The sequence below is a fragment of the Leopardus geoffroyi genome, chromosome B4 (assembly GCF_018350155.1).
Source record: "Leopardus geoffroyi isolate Oge1 chromosome B4, O.geoffroyi_Oge1_pat1.0, whole genome shotgun sequence".
Lineage (NCBI taxonomy): Eukaryota > Metazoa > Chordata > Mammalia > Carnivora > Felidae > Leopardus > Leopardus geoffroyi.
The window spans coordinates 135,916,534-135,929,304 of NC_059341.1; the positions used below are offsets into that span (position 1 = coordinate 135,916,534).

General features: G+C 53.8%; 1 protein-coding gene across 6 annotated transcripts in view; it reads right to left on the bottom strand.

Moving 5' to 3' along the window:
- TCF20 (transcription factor 20) overlaps positions 1-12,184 on the bottom strand; it is a 111,284-nt gene extending 99,100 nt beyond the window's left edge. For 4 of the 6 annotated variants that reach the window (XR_006709193.1, XM_045465253.1, XM_045465249.1 and 1 more), the window contains exon 1: positions 12,134-12,184. Coding sequence is in view for 3 of the 6 variants with exons in the window: in XM_045465253.1 (XP_045321209.1) it covers positions 12,134-12,139 (6 nt within the window). In the remaining 3 variants the exon portion in view is untranslated. Of the gene's footprint in view, positions 1-4,095; positions 4,121-4,715; positions 5,030-12,133 lie in introns of those variants that run through there. The other 2 variants (XM_045465250.1, XM_045465251.1) reach the window with 2 other exon arrangements.
- Between the last annotated feature and the right edge of the window lie 587 nt (positions 12,185-12,771).

Below are 12,771 nucleotides of genomic sequence, written 5' to 3' on the forward strand. Positions count from 1 at the left end.
CCCGCCACTGCATCTCCCATGCTTAGAAAAGTGTCTATAAATACCTGTTAATGAAAACTGGAACATACACAGAGGGCTTCAGTCCTCATTCAGGAATGTGATGTTCAAACATGGAAACCACCTTCCCATCAGGCTGGCATTCAAGTGTTCCAATGAACTTTCACTCTTTCCTACAGGACAGCTCTCATGTGCACATGACAATAAGGATATTTTTCCCTATCGCTAATGTTTTCTCTTTCTCAACTTCCCCCCAATGAAGCATCAGATAACAAGCCACAGATAAACCAATAAGTCACTTTTTAGTTGATCTTCCTGCTGGGTTTCACACATTACCTACAAAGCAAACACGGCTCTAACGCAGAAAGTACTGATTGTGTTTGTCACCATGAGAACCCTTTCACCCATACTGCAGGCATCCCAGGTATTAAGAGGACTTTAAGCAGCCTAACTAATAATAAAAAAGCCATCCAGTCTAAGTACAATGTAACCAAATTATGCTCTATGAAAGCCTTGACTTCCTTATATTTCAAATGTGTAACTTTGGTGTACGGTTATACTCCAACATAAATAGGGTTTTTACTGTTTTGCTTTATTTTGTTACTTTTACCTCCACAAAAAGAAAATGAACACACCAGAGTCAGAAACCCCAGACAGATCTAATGAGCACTAAGGTGCCTTGAATACAAGCACCCATGAGGAAGAGTGCTTAAGGCATATGGGGGACTGTCTTTTGTAACTGTATCTTTGAATTCCCATCTGGTCAAACAGAGCAGTCACCGCATAGTATGATTCCTGTGCGGTAGCACAGAAAAAGGGACAGCCCCTTACCTGTGATATCATTCTTTGAGCTGATACAAGAAGTTTCCAGCTCAACATAGAATGGCAGAATTGGGAATGAAAGAGAGACTTTTTTTTTTTTTAATGTTTGAGAAAGAGAGTGTGAGAGGGGGAGGTACAGCAAAAGAGGGGGACAGAGGATCTGAAGCGGGCTCTGAGCTGACAGCAGCCAACCAGACACAGGACTAGAACTCACGAACCACGAGATCATGACCTGAGCCGAAGTCAGAAGCTCAACCGAGTCACCCAGGTGCCCAGAAAAAGAAATTTTTTACATTATATCTCAGGTACACTAATAAAATTGACTAGGTATAGGGAAAGTGAAAGTTTACAAAACTCCCAGGGGGTCACTAAACCAGAGTCTGGTTTAGTGGCATGGTTGCAAAAATCATGCTTTCCACTACTCTGCCCAAGCTCAGATTTCCATTTTGTTATAACTTAAAAAAATAAATAAATAAAAAATAAATAGGGGTACCTGGGTGTCTCAGTCAACTGAGCATCTGACTTCAGCTCAGGTCGTGATCTTGTGGTTCGTGGGTTTGAGCCCCACGTTGGGCTCGCTGCTGTCAGCCTGTCAGCACTTGAGCCTGCTTTGGATCCTCTGTCCCCCTCCCTCTCTGCCCCTCCCCCGCTTGTGCTCTCTCGTGCTCTCTCTCAAAAAATAAATAAAACGTTAAACAAGCAAACAAACAAACAAAAGAATGGGCAAAGCATGAAGTATGGATTCCAAGGCCAATCCACCACCAGCTGATCTGTGCCTTGAGCAGGCAAGGAGCTGTAACAGATCTAGTAAAGGCTTTGGAGCCAAGGGGAGGACAGTCACATCCACTCTCTGACCCTCACTAGCCATGACCTCTCGGGGAAAAAAGAGAGCTCATTTACTTCTCAGGTCTGCTGGGTAGATTTTTACAAGACAAGTTGAAATACCTTGGACAGAACCTAGCACACTGGATTTAAAAAAACAACAAAAAAGCCCACTCAAATGTTAGCGTCCTTTCCTATCCATATGAAGAGCAAGCTACACTCACCAGAAGTCCAAGTTTAATTTCTTGGTCTAGATAGACATGATTTCAATTCCATTCCATTCCGTTTCATGAAATTAAAAAAGAAAAAAAAAAAAGTATACCATTAAAAGGTTATGGAACCCAAAACCCATGTCTCCTAACATCCTGCTCCCTTGGCAACCTCTCTCTCTCTCTCTCTCACACACACACACAAATTAACTCTACAGAGTAAGAATTTTATAATAATGTTTTCCTTGTTAAGTGTAAGTTATAATGCAGAAGTAAACACATGTGAGTACGAAAACTACTTATAACTTAAGTAGCCAGGATTTGTAAAATCCCACACCAAACACAAGGTCATATTTCAAATACCAACACAAAATAAATTATTTATTTTGAGAAACTCCAAATGATCTGTGTAGCCATATAAAAGTGTCTGCCTATCGTGTGACAGGCCTGGTGTTAACACACGAGAAAAATTCTACCAGTCCATCTCCAGAGTCAACATTAGGAGCACACCTCCGAATGCTGAGAAGACCATTCGTGAATCTGTACAGACTGAATAAAAAAGTGACCGAGGACATATCACACCACATTAGGCACATGTCCTTCCAGCATCACAGTACCAGAAATTTAAGACCAACAAGGCCAAGGCTGAGGATGGTCTAGAAGGGCTAAGGAGTCAAAAGCATGGCCTAAGGCTCTCACACACCATAAAATCAGTGAAACTAATTGGGGTTCTGCAGCATCTGAGAGGAAGCATCCGGCTACCATTAAGGAATAAATTGGGGATGCAAATAATTAGTGCACCCCGAGGTGACAGTTAATCCCACGAGCACGCCATCTCACAGGACGTATTAGGGAATTCCTCTTTATCCCTACTCGGAGGGTACTGAGGTTGGAAATTTCAGAAATTAGCCAAATGCCAAACATCCCATCAAAGAATTTCAAGTAAGGTCCCTCCACAATCCCCTGCAGAAACAGATCCTGGAATTCCTTCGAGCCAACCAACTTACACAGCCCCAAACACACCTGCATTCTCTACACTTCCAAGTAGTCAAACTTTCTCTGCAATCTTTCTCCTGATAACTTCTCTTTGCACAAAGACAAAAAAAAACATAAGGCATCTTCAGCACAGACTATAATACGACACACTTTGAGAAGCACAGAACAGAATCTGAGATTTGAAGAAAAATTATCATTGTAACCAAGTTTTATGCTCTGTTACAGAAGGAAGAGGCTGGAAACTAAAAAGTGGGACAGGATCTTAAAGGCCAAGTAAGAAACATCCTGCATTTCTCAAGAAGGCTGCCTGTGACTTAAACAAAAGCACAAGATAGGAAACCAAAAACAAACCATGAGGAAAAACAACAACAACAACAACCACCCAAAAACAACAACAATAAATAAAACCCTACCCAAAACCACTGTAGTGTTTGACCTGGAAGGGAGTCCTCATTTAACAGATAAGGAAATTGAAGGCTTGAGAGGATAGGTAACTCGGCCAGGGTTACAGTTTATTTGGGAGCAAAGCTGGAAGGAGATTCCTGGTCTCCCAGGTCGGACTTCTGAGCAGCTTCTTATTCCACCATGTAAGACGTTCCGCTGCCACCCTAAGTAAGATGTTTTATGAAAGTCTTCACTGAGGCTGTTAACATAAGGGTCCAATTATCATTCAAAGATCTGCCTGTTAGATAATAGCTCGAAAATTCCATCCATTTTACAGCAGTTACCAGAGTCATCTAATCTTGGAGAGGGAGAAAAAGCAAAGAGGAAAAGGGGGGGGGGGGGGGGAGAGTCCTAACGCTGATCTGTCCCCTAAGGGCAAACTCAAGGGACGCTTACAGACAGGCAGACAGCGCTAGCATCCACAACCACAAAAACAGACAATAATCCCCACCCACAGGCCCAGGAAAACGACCGCTCCTCGGCACCCCTCCCCACCCCCAACACACTGAATTCCACTCCCATCCCGGCGCAGGGGGGACATTCCACCTCCTGCCGCTGCCAGAGCGAGCTGGGCCGGATGGACCACTCTCCTTCCACCACCACTCCCCCGCTCCAAAAGAGACGAGGAGCTGCAGCCTCAGGCCCCCAAACGGGCGCTCGCTCGCACCCGGGACTACCGGATCAAACACCGGCCCCGCTCACCGCGGCGGGGGAGGCGGACAAAACCCCACGCAGGAAGTGTGTCCCGCGCTCCGCTCCCCGCCAACCCCCCCGCGCCGGGACCTTGCGCCCCGCCAGCCGGTACCTGTCCTCCGCCCCCAACAGGCGAGAAGCTGCTGCGTCCACATGGCTTCAGGTGTTCACATGGCAATAAACGGGCCCCCGTCCCTCCCGCGGCAGGGCGCGCTCCGACTCCCGGTGCCGCTCCCGTCCCAAGCCCAGCCCTCGCCCGCCGGCCTCGCCCCCAGCCGCCACCGAGAGGCGAGCGCCGCGGGACGCCGGGGGCTGCCAGGGGTCTCGGGGTGGGCGCCGCCCGCTCACACCCGCCGCCTTTGCACCCGAGGCCGCGACGAGCAGGTACCTTCCCGCGACACCCTCAGGCTAGGACTGGTGCCCAAGCCCTGCCGGACTCTCAGGCCAGACCGAGACCCCTCAGCGCCCAGATGCCAGGCCGGGCCCCTGCCCCTCCGCACCCCAAGGCCAGGCCAGGCCAGGCCGCTCCTCTCTGCGCTCCTCGGTCGGGCCAGGCAGGGACATTCCCCCCAGCACCCGGTGCCCTGGCCTCGGAGTCGAGGGGGCTCAGCACTCCCAGGTCGGCCGGGCCAGGACCTCTGCCCCCAGCCCGCGAGGCCGGACACCCCGGCCTGGCCCCAGCCCCTCAGCCCTGCCCCCTGCCCCTCCCCCTCAGGCCCGGGCGGCGGTTACCTGCGGGAGCCCCCCGCCCGGTCCCTCGGCCTCGGCCGGGGGCGGGAGGGGAGGGAGCGGCGGCGGCGGCGGGCGGCGCTGCGCGAGGTGGGGGTGGGGGAGCCTCCGCCGCCTCCAGCTCGGGCGCCCGGGCCGGCGGCGGGGCGGGCCGGGGCCGTGGCCCCTCGAGCCTCGCTCCGGCCCGCGCGCTCGCTCCCCGGTCAGGCACGCCTCAGGGCGGGCTCCCCCGGCGGAGGCCGCGGCCGCCTCGCAGGGGCCGAAAGCGGCTCGGCTCCGGGTTTTTTCTCTCCATTCTCCCAACACACAGGAAATAACAGAGCGTCAGGTGACGGCGCGCGGCCAATGGGGAGGCTCCGGGCCGCGGCGCGCGGGCGGGCGGGAGGGCGCGCGGCGGGGCGGTGCGCGCGGCGGGGGCGGGGCGGCAGGGGGCGGGGCCGGCGGGTGCGCGCGTGCCCACCCGCGTGCGGCGGCGCCGAGGCCTGCGCGCGTGGGGCCGGGGCCACGGAGACCCCAGCCTGGCGGCTGGGGTCACGCGGGGTCCCCCGGGGCAGCAGCCCGGCGCCGCGCGTGTAGCTCGCCGCTCGCACAGTGCCATCTTGGCCGGCGGCTCCGGGCCGTCCGGGGAGTGGCCGCGAGCCAACTTTCTGGGGAGTTGGTGGCCCGGAATCTCTCCCTGGGATTTCTGGAGTTCCCTAGAGCCTCCAACGCCTGAATCGCGCCTTTGGCATCCGAGGGAGCCCGCGGGCAAGGGCCTGGTCTCCTCCGGGCAACCTGCTTAGTGGGGCCGGGCACGGGGGCAGCTCCTGACCGCCAAGCGCCCTCGGCCCGGCAGGCCTGGTTCACTTGCCTCCTCCGCCCCTTAGCGCCGCGTGCCCTTGGATGAATGACTTAGGCTCTCTAGATAACAGATAACTTCCTCAGTTTCTTCCGCAAAAAAAGCGAGGCGCTGGGAGGCCCACCAACCTCGCATGTAAAATACATACTCACCGAGTGCCAGTTCCCCTTCGCCTGTGGCGGCATTAAAACGCTGCAACGCCTGGCTGCCTGGACCCAGGGTCCAGAATTAATTTGGAGATAAGGTGGAGGATTTGCGGTGCCAAGGCCTCAGGCCGTTCCCAGTCTTCCTTTACAAACCTCATGTATGTTTTATGGAGCAAAGCAACGGCTTGGCTTTTTTTTTTAAAGAAAATCTCAGTTGTAGAACCACCACTGAGATGTTTGTTCCCTGTGACCCACCGCTATCAAAAGAGAGGCGGCCAGTGGGGGTGAGATGTGTTTAGAGTGTTTGTGATCTTACTTCTGACTCACCCAGGGACCTGGCCAAATTCTCTTCTCACTCTGGGCCTCAGTTTCCCATTGGTATAATCAGAAGGAGGAGAGTTTGAACTAGATGTCCCTTATGTTGGCTGAAATTGCTGATTCTAAATTAAGCCCCCATCTGCCCTAGATGTTAGGGGAGTATGTGGCTTCCTTTCCTGAAGCAACCCAACTTGAAAGTAAATTGGAATTGGAAGAGCGCTTTGGGCAGCAGGTGGAGGCTGATAGGAACCAGGTGTGGCCTGGGACCCAGATTTCAGTATATCTGAGGTGCAAAGCTCCCCTGGGCCTGGACCTACCCTTTCGCCTCTAGCCTCACCTAGCCAGAAATGTAAAACGTTTTGCCTTGCCTTGGGCCACCCAAGGAGGGTCCCCGGCTGCAGCAACACCTGCCCCCCAGTGAAGGGATCAGAGGCAGGGCCTCAGTTGGTTCTGGCACCCCTAGGAGGATGTGGTCGGGGAAGGCAGTGATTTCTCCTGGCTTCTGTCCAATTTCACAAAGTGGGGGCTGGCTCCGATGTGGGTCAGGGCTATTCTTGGAGACTTGATTCCCCAACACCTCCTGCATGCCAAGCGGGGTGTCCGGCTCTTCTGGGACAGAGCTGAAGAGGCTGCTAGGCCCTGCCCTCTGGCTGTTCCATTGTTCTGCGAGTTTCATTTTCAAATTCTTTGGCACTAAGACTTACTTAGAAGACGAGTGCTGGCTTCTGCTTGGGTCAGGGCTGCAGAGGGAAAGGATGGGGGGACTCCCAGCACAGACCCATGTTTTCTGGACAACGTGGAAGGACGCAGGGGAGCTTTCTAAACACTGGGTGTTGGGGCACCCTCAGTTTCTTGAGAGAACTCATGAAGGGAAGCCCTTTTCCTTAGTCTCCTGCCCCATCACTCCTTCCTTCCCTTCCCCTCTTCCTCAGCTCACTCAGGTGCCCCCAGGGGACTAAAACATGAATGTATGGTGATGAACTGTGCAGAGAGCCTCATTCAGAAGGGAGGGAATGCAGATAGAGGACCTGAGTCCAGGATCTTGTTTGCTCCTGCCTCGAGTCCCATCCTGGGACGGACTCTCTAGCCCCCTCCCCACCCCCTTGGACCCTGCCAGAACACTGCCCAGCCAACCTCCACCTGGAAACTTCCCCAGTCCTAGGGCCAGGCCAGCCAGGACCTCTTCACCCTCGTGGCCTGTCACTTTTCCTTTTAGAACCATTTGGAAAAAGAACGTGCGGGCATTATGGCCCACAGACACATAAGGGTTATTGCTCTTGGGCTGCGTGGCCTTAGACAAGCCACTTCACCTCTCTGAGCTCTGGTTTCCTCAGCTGTAAAATGGGGATAGTATGACCTCACTTATAAGGTATCATGGGAACCTAAAGAGATCTGCGTAAAGAAGTCACTACAGGGCACCTGGGTGGCTCAGTCGGTTAACCATCCAACTCTTGGTTTTGGCTCAGGTCATGATCTCACGGTTTCTTGGGTTTGAGGCCTGCACCGGGCTCTGTGCTGACAGCATGGAGCCTGCTTGGGATTCTGCCTCCCATTCTCTCTGCCCTTCTCCCACTCGCCCTGTCTCTGTCTGTCTCAAAATAAATAAACTTAAAAAGAGAGAGAGAGACAATTCAGTACAATACCAGGCACATATTAACTACAGTTCTATGATATGGCCACAATATGACACATGAGCAGACTGAGGCTCAGAAAGGGCAAGTGACTGCCCAAGACCCCACAGTGGCCGGAGCCCAATAACTGGGGATCTCCTCTTTGATCACGTTAGAGTACGTCTATTGTTCTCTCCTGTCTCATCTAGAGAATCGTGTTTTTCCTACCACTGTAAGGAAAGGACAGTAGATCGTTTTGTTTTGTTTTTTTCTCTTCTCTCCTAGTCTACTCAAAAAATACTTATTGAACTGAATCAGTGGTTTCAATTCCAGAAGCAAAATTAATCCTTTCCCTCCTCCTCCAGCGCAGAGATGGCTTTTGGAAACCCTGTGTCACTCCCTTTATTACAAACTCTTCTGCCCTCCTCCAGGCGCCTGGGCCACTCCGGGATTACAAATGGAGCCTTCTGCCTCTAGGTCACTGATTCTGCTACCATCTGTCAGCACGGATTGATTGAGGAGACTGGCCTGCTCGGCAGATCAGTGACTTGTGCGAAGTGAGCCGGGCGTCAGTGCCTTCAGCGGCAGGCGGATGGCCTTTCCCTCCCTCTGGCTCTGAGGCACACGTGTACCGCCCTCACCTTTATCCTTCACCGGTCCCCAGCTCTCCTTCCTCTCTGGAGGTCCCTCCTGCTAACTCTAGCACACCAAGTGGGAAGCCTGGAATGCTGGCTCACGGACCTCCAGGAGACAGCAGTTTGCAAAAGCTTCGGGTTAACAGAGTGAGAAACCCCCCACAGCGTCCTGGTGGGGGGGGGGGGGCGGTCCCAAGCCAGGCACAGAACAGCAGGAGTGGACAGATCCTTTGTGGACATGCCTTCACTGCACACAGAGCAGTTGGCTGTGTGCTAGGCTGTTAAGTCCTGATGGAGGGAGGGAGGGGCTCAGAGCAAGTCCTTCTGGGACAAGGGCAGGGCAGGCTCTAAGGCTAAGGGGATAGGAAAAGCCCCAAACGGGGCCAGGGCATACGAACACACATCAGTGTGTGCGCGGCCACCTGCTGTTCCCAGGAGGGCCTTGCCCAGCGCAGACACAAGGGAAGGAGCAAGGAGGATGCAGAGGTGGGCGAGGGTGGATTCCTTGGCATGAATTTGTTTCACAGGGTCTCACGGTGACTGACCTCTGCTTAGGAGGTGCACTCCTCAATCCTCCCCTCCACCCCAGCCCTCCAGGATCAGAGCTGTGGCCCCCTCCTCAGCTCCCACTGGTCGCGTGGCGCCGTTTGTGACCGTATCCATCTCTCCCACAGGGCTGTGCGTATCTGCAGGGCAGGGACAGCCTATGCAGGGCAGGGCACCATACCCATAAAAATGGTAACGATAATCACAGCCCAGAGGGACCCAAGCTTACTGGGAACAGGCACTGTGAGTTCAGGTTGGAATTGTTGTCACCACCATTACAGAGAGGGCCAGAGAGATTCACTGGTCCCAAGTCACATAGCTTGGAAGAGGCCGAGCTGGGATAGGAACCCAGGTCTTTAGAGGCTGCACTCTTAACCACCAAGCTTCCCAGCATTTGAAAAACACTGGACGGGTGCAGACTCAGTCGTAGAGTCCCAAAGTCTACAGGCGGATAGGGAAAGAGATGTGAGAGGGTCTACCGGGTCAGCACCAGTCTTTCCCCATAGTGACACGCCAAAGCCCCGGAGATGGGACAGTCTGCAGGCGATGGGCTCTCAGACCCCACACCCAGAAGATCGCGGCCCGCCCAAGTAGCAGCTGCTGTGCAGCAACTCCCTCCTCCCACAGGTGAGCAGAGAGAAAACACCGGAGGAGACACAGCTGTGCCACTGGAGGCCCCCTGCAGCCTGGCCACAGGGGAGATCACCCCTCCCACTTGGCACTTCTTTCCCTAGTGGCTCCGCTCTCCCTGGGCAGCCCCTGGCATGACGGCCTAGCACAGGTCACTGACCTAGGGGCCCAGCCTGGTCTCAACAACGTACGTCCTTCAGTAAATCATCCAATGGCTCAGCGTCTCCATCTCCCCCTCTGGAAATCGGAATGGGTGGGAGGAGGGGCTGAGTGGTCTGCCTGCCTCCGGGGAGTCGGGTCCCTTTACCTGGGCAACCCCATTCACTCCTCCAAACAGCCTTATGAGGCAGGGACTGTTATCTTCATTGTACAGAGCAGGAAATGGACACGCAGAGATGCTAAGAGATTTGCCTGCGGTCACACAGCTAGCAAGCGACAGAGCTGGAATCTGAACTCAGCCTTCTGCCTCCCCTGAGTCACTTCCAGCACCACAGAGAGTTAAAGCAAGATGAAATGATCTAGCAACTTAGTGACACAAGTGTTCTAAGCACTGCACCTGCATTAACTTGCTTAACCCTTACAACAGCCCTACGGTGTGGATACTGTCACCTTGTTTGGCAGATGAGGAAACTGAGGCACACAGCAGCTAGGAAGGGGCAGGGCTGGAATCAACGCAGGCAGGTTGGGCCGCAGAGCCCCTGCAATCGCTTTATCACATGGTAACAAAAGGGAGGTTCCTTTCCGTTGGGATTATTTCTGCTTGAAAAGCTCAAGACTTTTAGCCTCATCACTGCTGGGCTCCACAGGAAGGCAGTGCCACATGCTGAGGCATGCTGGGAAAGGACTTTGTTCCATCCTGTTTTGTTGACATGCTCTTCATTTTAAGCCTGAAGCCCAAGCTTGCTGCAAAGAATTCAAACTGCGGAGAAAAACGCGGCCATGATACGGCCACGACTTCCTGAGCCCCCAGTGTTCGCTGTGCTTGGGGCTCTATGTGTGTCCTCACGTTTAACCTTCACCATGCCCGAACAGCCCCCACCTCACAGCTGAAGAAACTGAAGCCCAGAGTTGCTAGCAAGATGCTCAAAGGCACACAGCCTCCAAGCGGAAGATGTGGGACTTGAGAGTCCTGGCTCTTCTGACCACGTGGGCTGTGCCCCCATGGGAGCAAGGAGGTGCTGTCTTGTTTGCTGGGCTTTGACAGAAATGCTTCTATTCATCTTCTGGCACAGGCCAGTCCCCTCCGTGTCACAATCCCTTGGCCACTGGGAAGGCACCAGGACACAGGTGTAGGGAGACATAGCTAGGTGCTGCCTTCTGGGTTGGGGAAGCTGAGAAAACGTGGACACGGATGCACCCCTACCCTGCCCCGTCTCCATCTCTCCCTCCAGTGCCTCGGGAATGACTGGCCTGCAACCAGGAGGATTGTCTTCTGGAAGCAGTGATGTCGTGTGAGGTTCCCTGTCTCTGCCCTGCGCTCCCTGCTGGCTCTGGAGGACGAGGGACAAGGCACGTGTGTGGTTCCAGAGAAACGGAAAACAGCAGTCGATGGTTTCTCCCAACTCCCAACCGGTCCTTTTGACTGTAGCCTCTGTTCCCGGCCCCCCGCGCCCCCCCCCCCCGTCCCCATCCCTGCAGCAAACTCATTACAGTGACCCAAAGCCAGCTTCGACCCTCCTGCCCCTGGCTCAAAAAGTTTTCAAAGGGTCCCAAGTGGCTTCAGAATCCTAGTCGATTCTCATTCACCTCAAACGCAGAGCCCTTGTTTGGCCCCAGCTCACTTCTCCAACCCTCCCTCTCACATGTCCCGTTCTGCCTCTTTGCTAAACCAAGTGAGTTGTGTTCCTGCCACGTGCCTCTCTGCTCCCCAAAGCAGGAAGCCCTTCCTTCTTGCCTAGAGACCGAAAGTACGACCTCTTTCAAGACTCACTCAGGGGCCACCACCTCCACGAAGCCTTACCTTAATACTCATCAGAAATTCCCCCCAGAAACATTCACTGAGTCCAAGGGCCCCTGTTGTCATGGGGCTGAGTCCCACCATGGGGCCACTAGAGACAACGAGTCAACACATAAACAATCCTTTGGTAAAGGTGAGGTACCCGTTAGTAAGAATGCACGGCAGGTGCACAGAGAGTGTATAATGGGACCCTGGGCATTGGGGATCCAGGGTATTTGAGGTGAGACCTGAAAGATAAGAAGGAGCCATAGGCTGAGGTTGGAAGTGCGGTCCAGGCAGCAGGCACAGCACAGGCAAAGGTCCTGAGGCAGGAGGGAGCAAGTGGATGTTCAGGAAGGGGAAAAAGGCCAATGCAATTTAAGTGAAACGAGAAAGCTAGAGCTGCAGCTGGAAGAAGACTGTGCCGGCCACAAGAGGCACGGGGACTTTATCCCAAGGCAAAAGGGGGAGCCACTGAAAGATTCCGAACAGAGGAAACAGTCAATATTTCATTTATAAATGATCCTGCCAGAGGCCCCGTGGATGTGCATCTTCTGAAAAAATGCATACTTCTGCGTCCGGCCACCCCTGAACCTCAGGGCATCCGGTCAGGTGGGTATGGAGTCTTCAAATCCTTCCTCCCGGACTGAGCTCTCGAGGGTAGGGCAGACCTCTGGTTATCCCGCACTCATCCCCAGCACATGCAACTGCTCCAAAAACATTTGCGGAACAAACTAACAACAGACAGAACAAAACACTTACCAGCATTTCCCCTGGAAGGGGCCAGGCTGCCTGAGGGGCCTTCCACGTTCTCTGGAAATCACAAAATTCAAGGGGTTTAGTGAGGCCACTACTCAGGGAGCCCTTGAGAGCAGGGCCAGCATCCCACTGATGTCGGTCGGCATCCAGCATGCATGGCATGGCTCAGGCATCTGCCCATGACCGTCTCACGAAATGACCAGAAGCAGAACCGAAAGATCTCGACGGCCGTAAGGTGCTTTTGAGGTTACAAACTACATTTCACAGGAGCAGTCTCACAGGGGGTCAACCCTCTCCGGGAGGGTATATGGTTATTGCCCCCTTTTACAGATGAGGAAACTGAGGCCCAGGAAAGGAAGGGACCCTGGCAAATTGTGCCAAAGCCGAGTCTAGAACCTGACAACAATCAGGCTACTTATGGCCCCGTGGGGGTAAGGAAGCTCTCCAGAAATTTCTTTTACACATGTTTCAAAATGACATATTTCATCAGGATGTCTGTCACGCCAGCAGTGGGAGCCAACACACCAATTCTCGCAGGCCGCTCCGACTACACGTCAGATCCACACACTCAGCCCCAGGCCCTGAGGCTGGCAGCTTAGCCCAGAGCACAGGAGGGGCCTGTGTGATGAATCCTTGGCTCC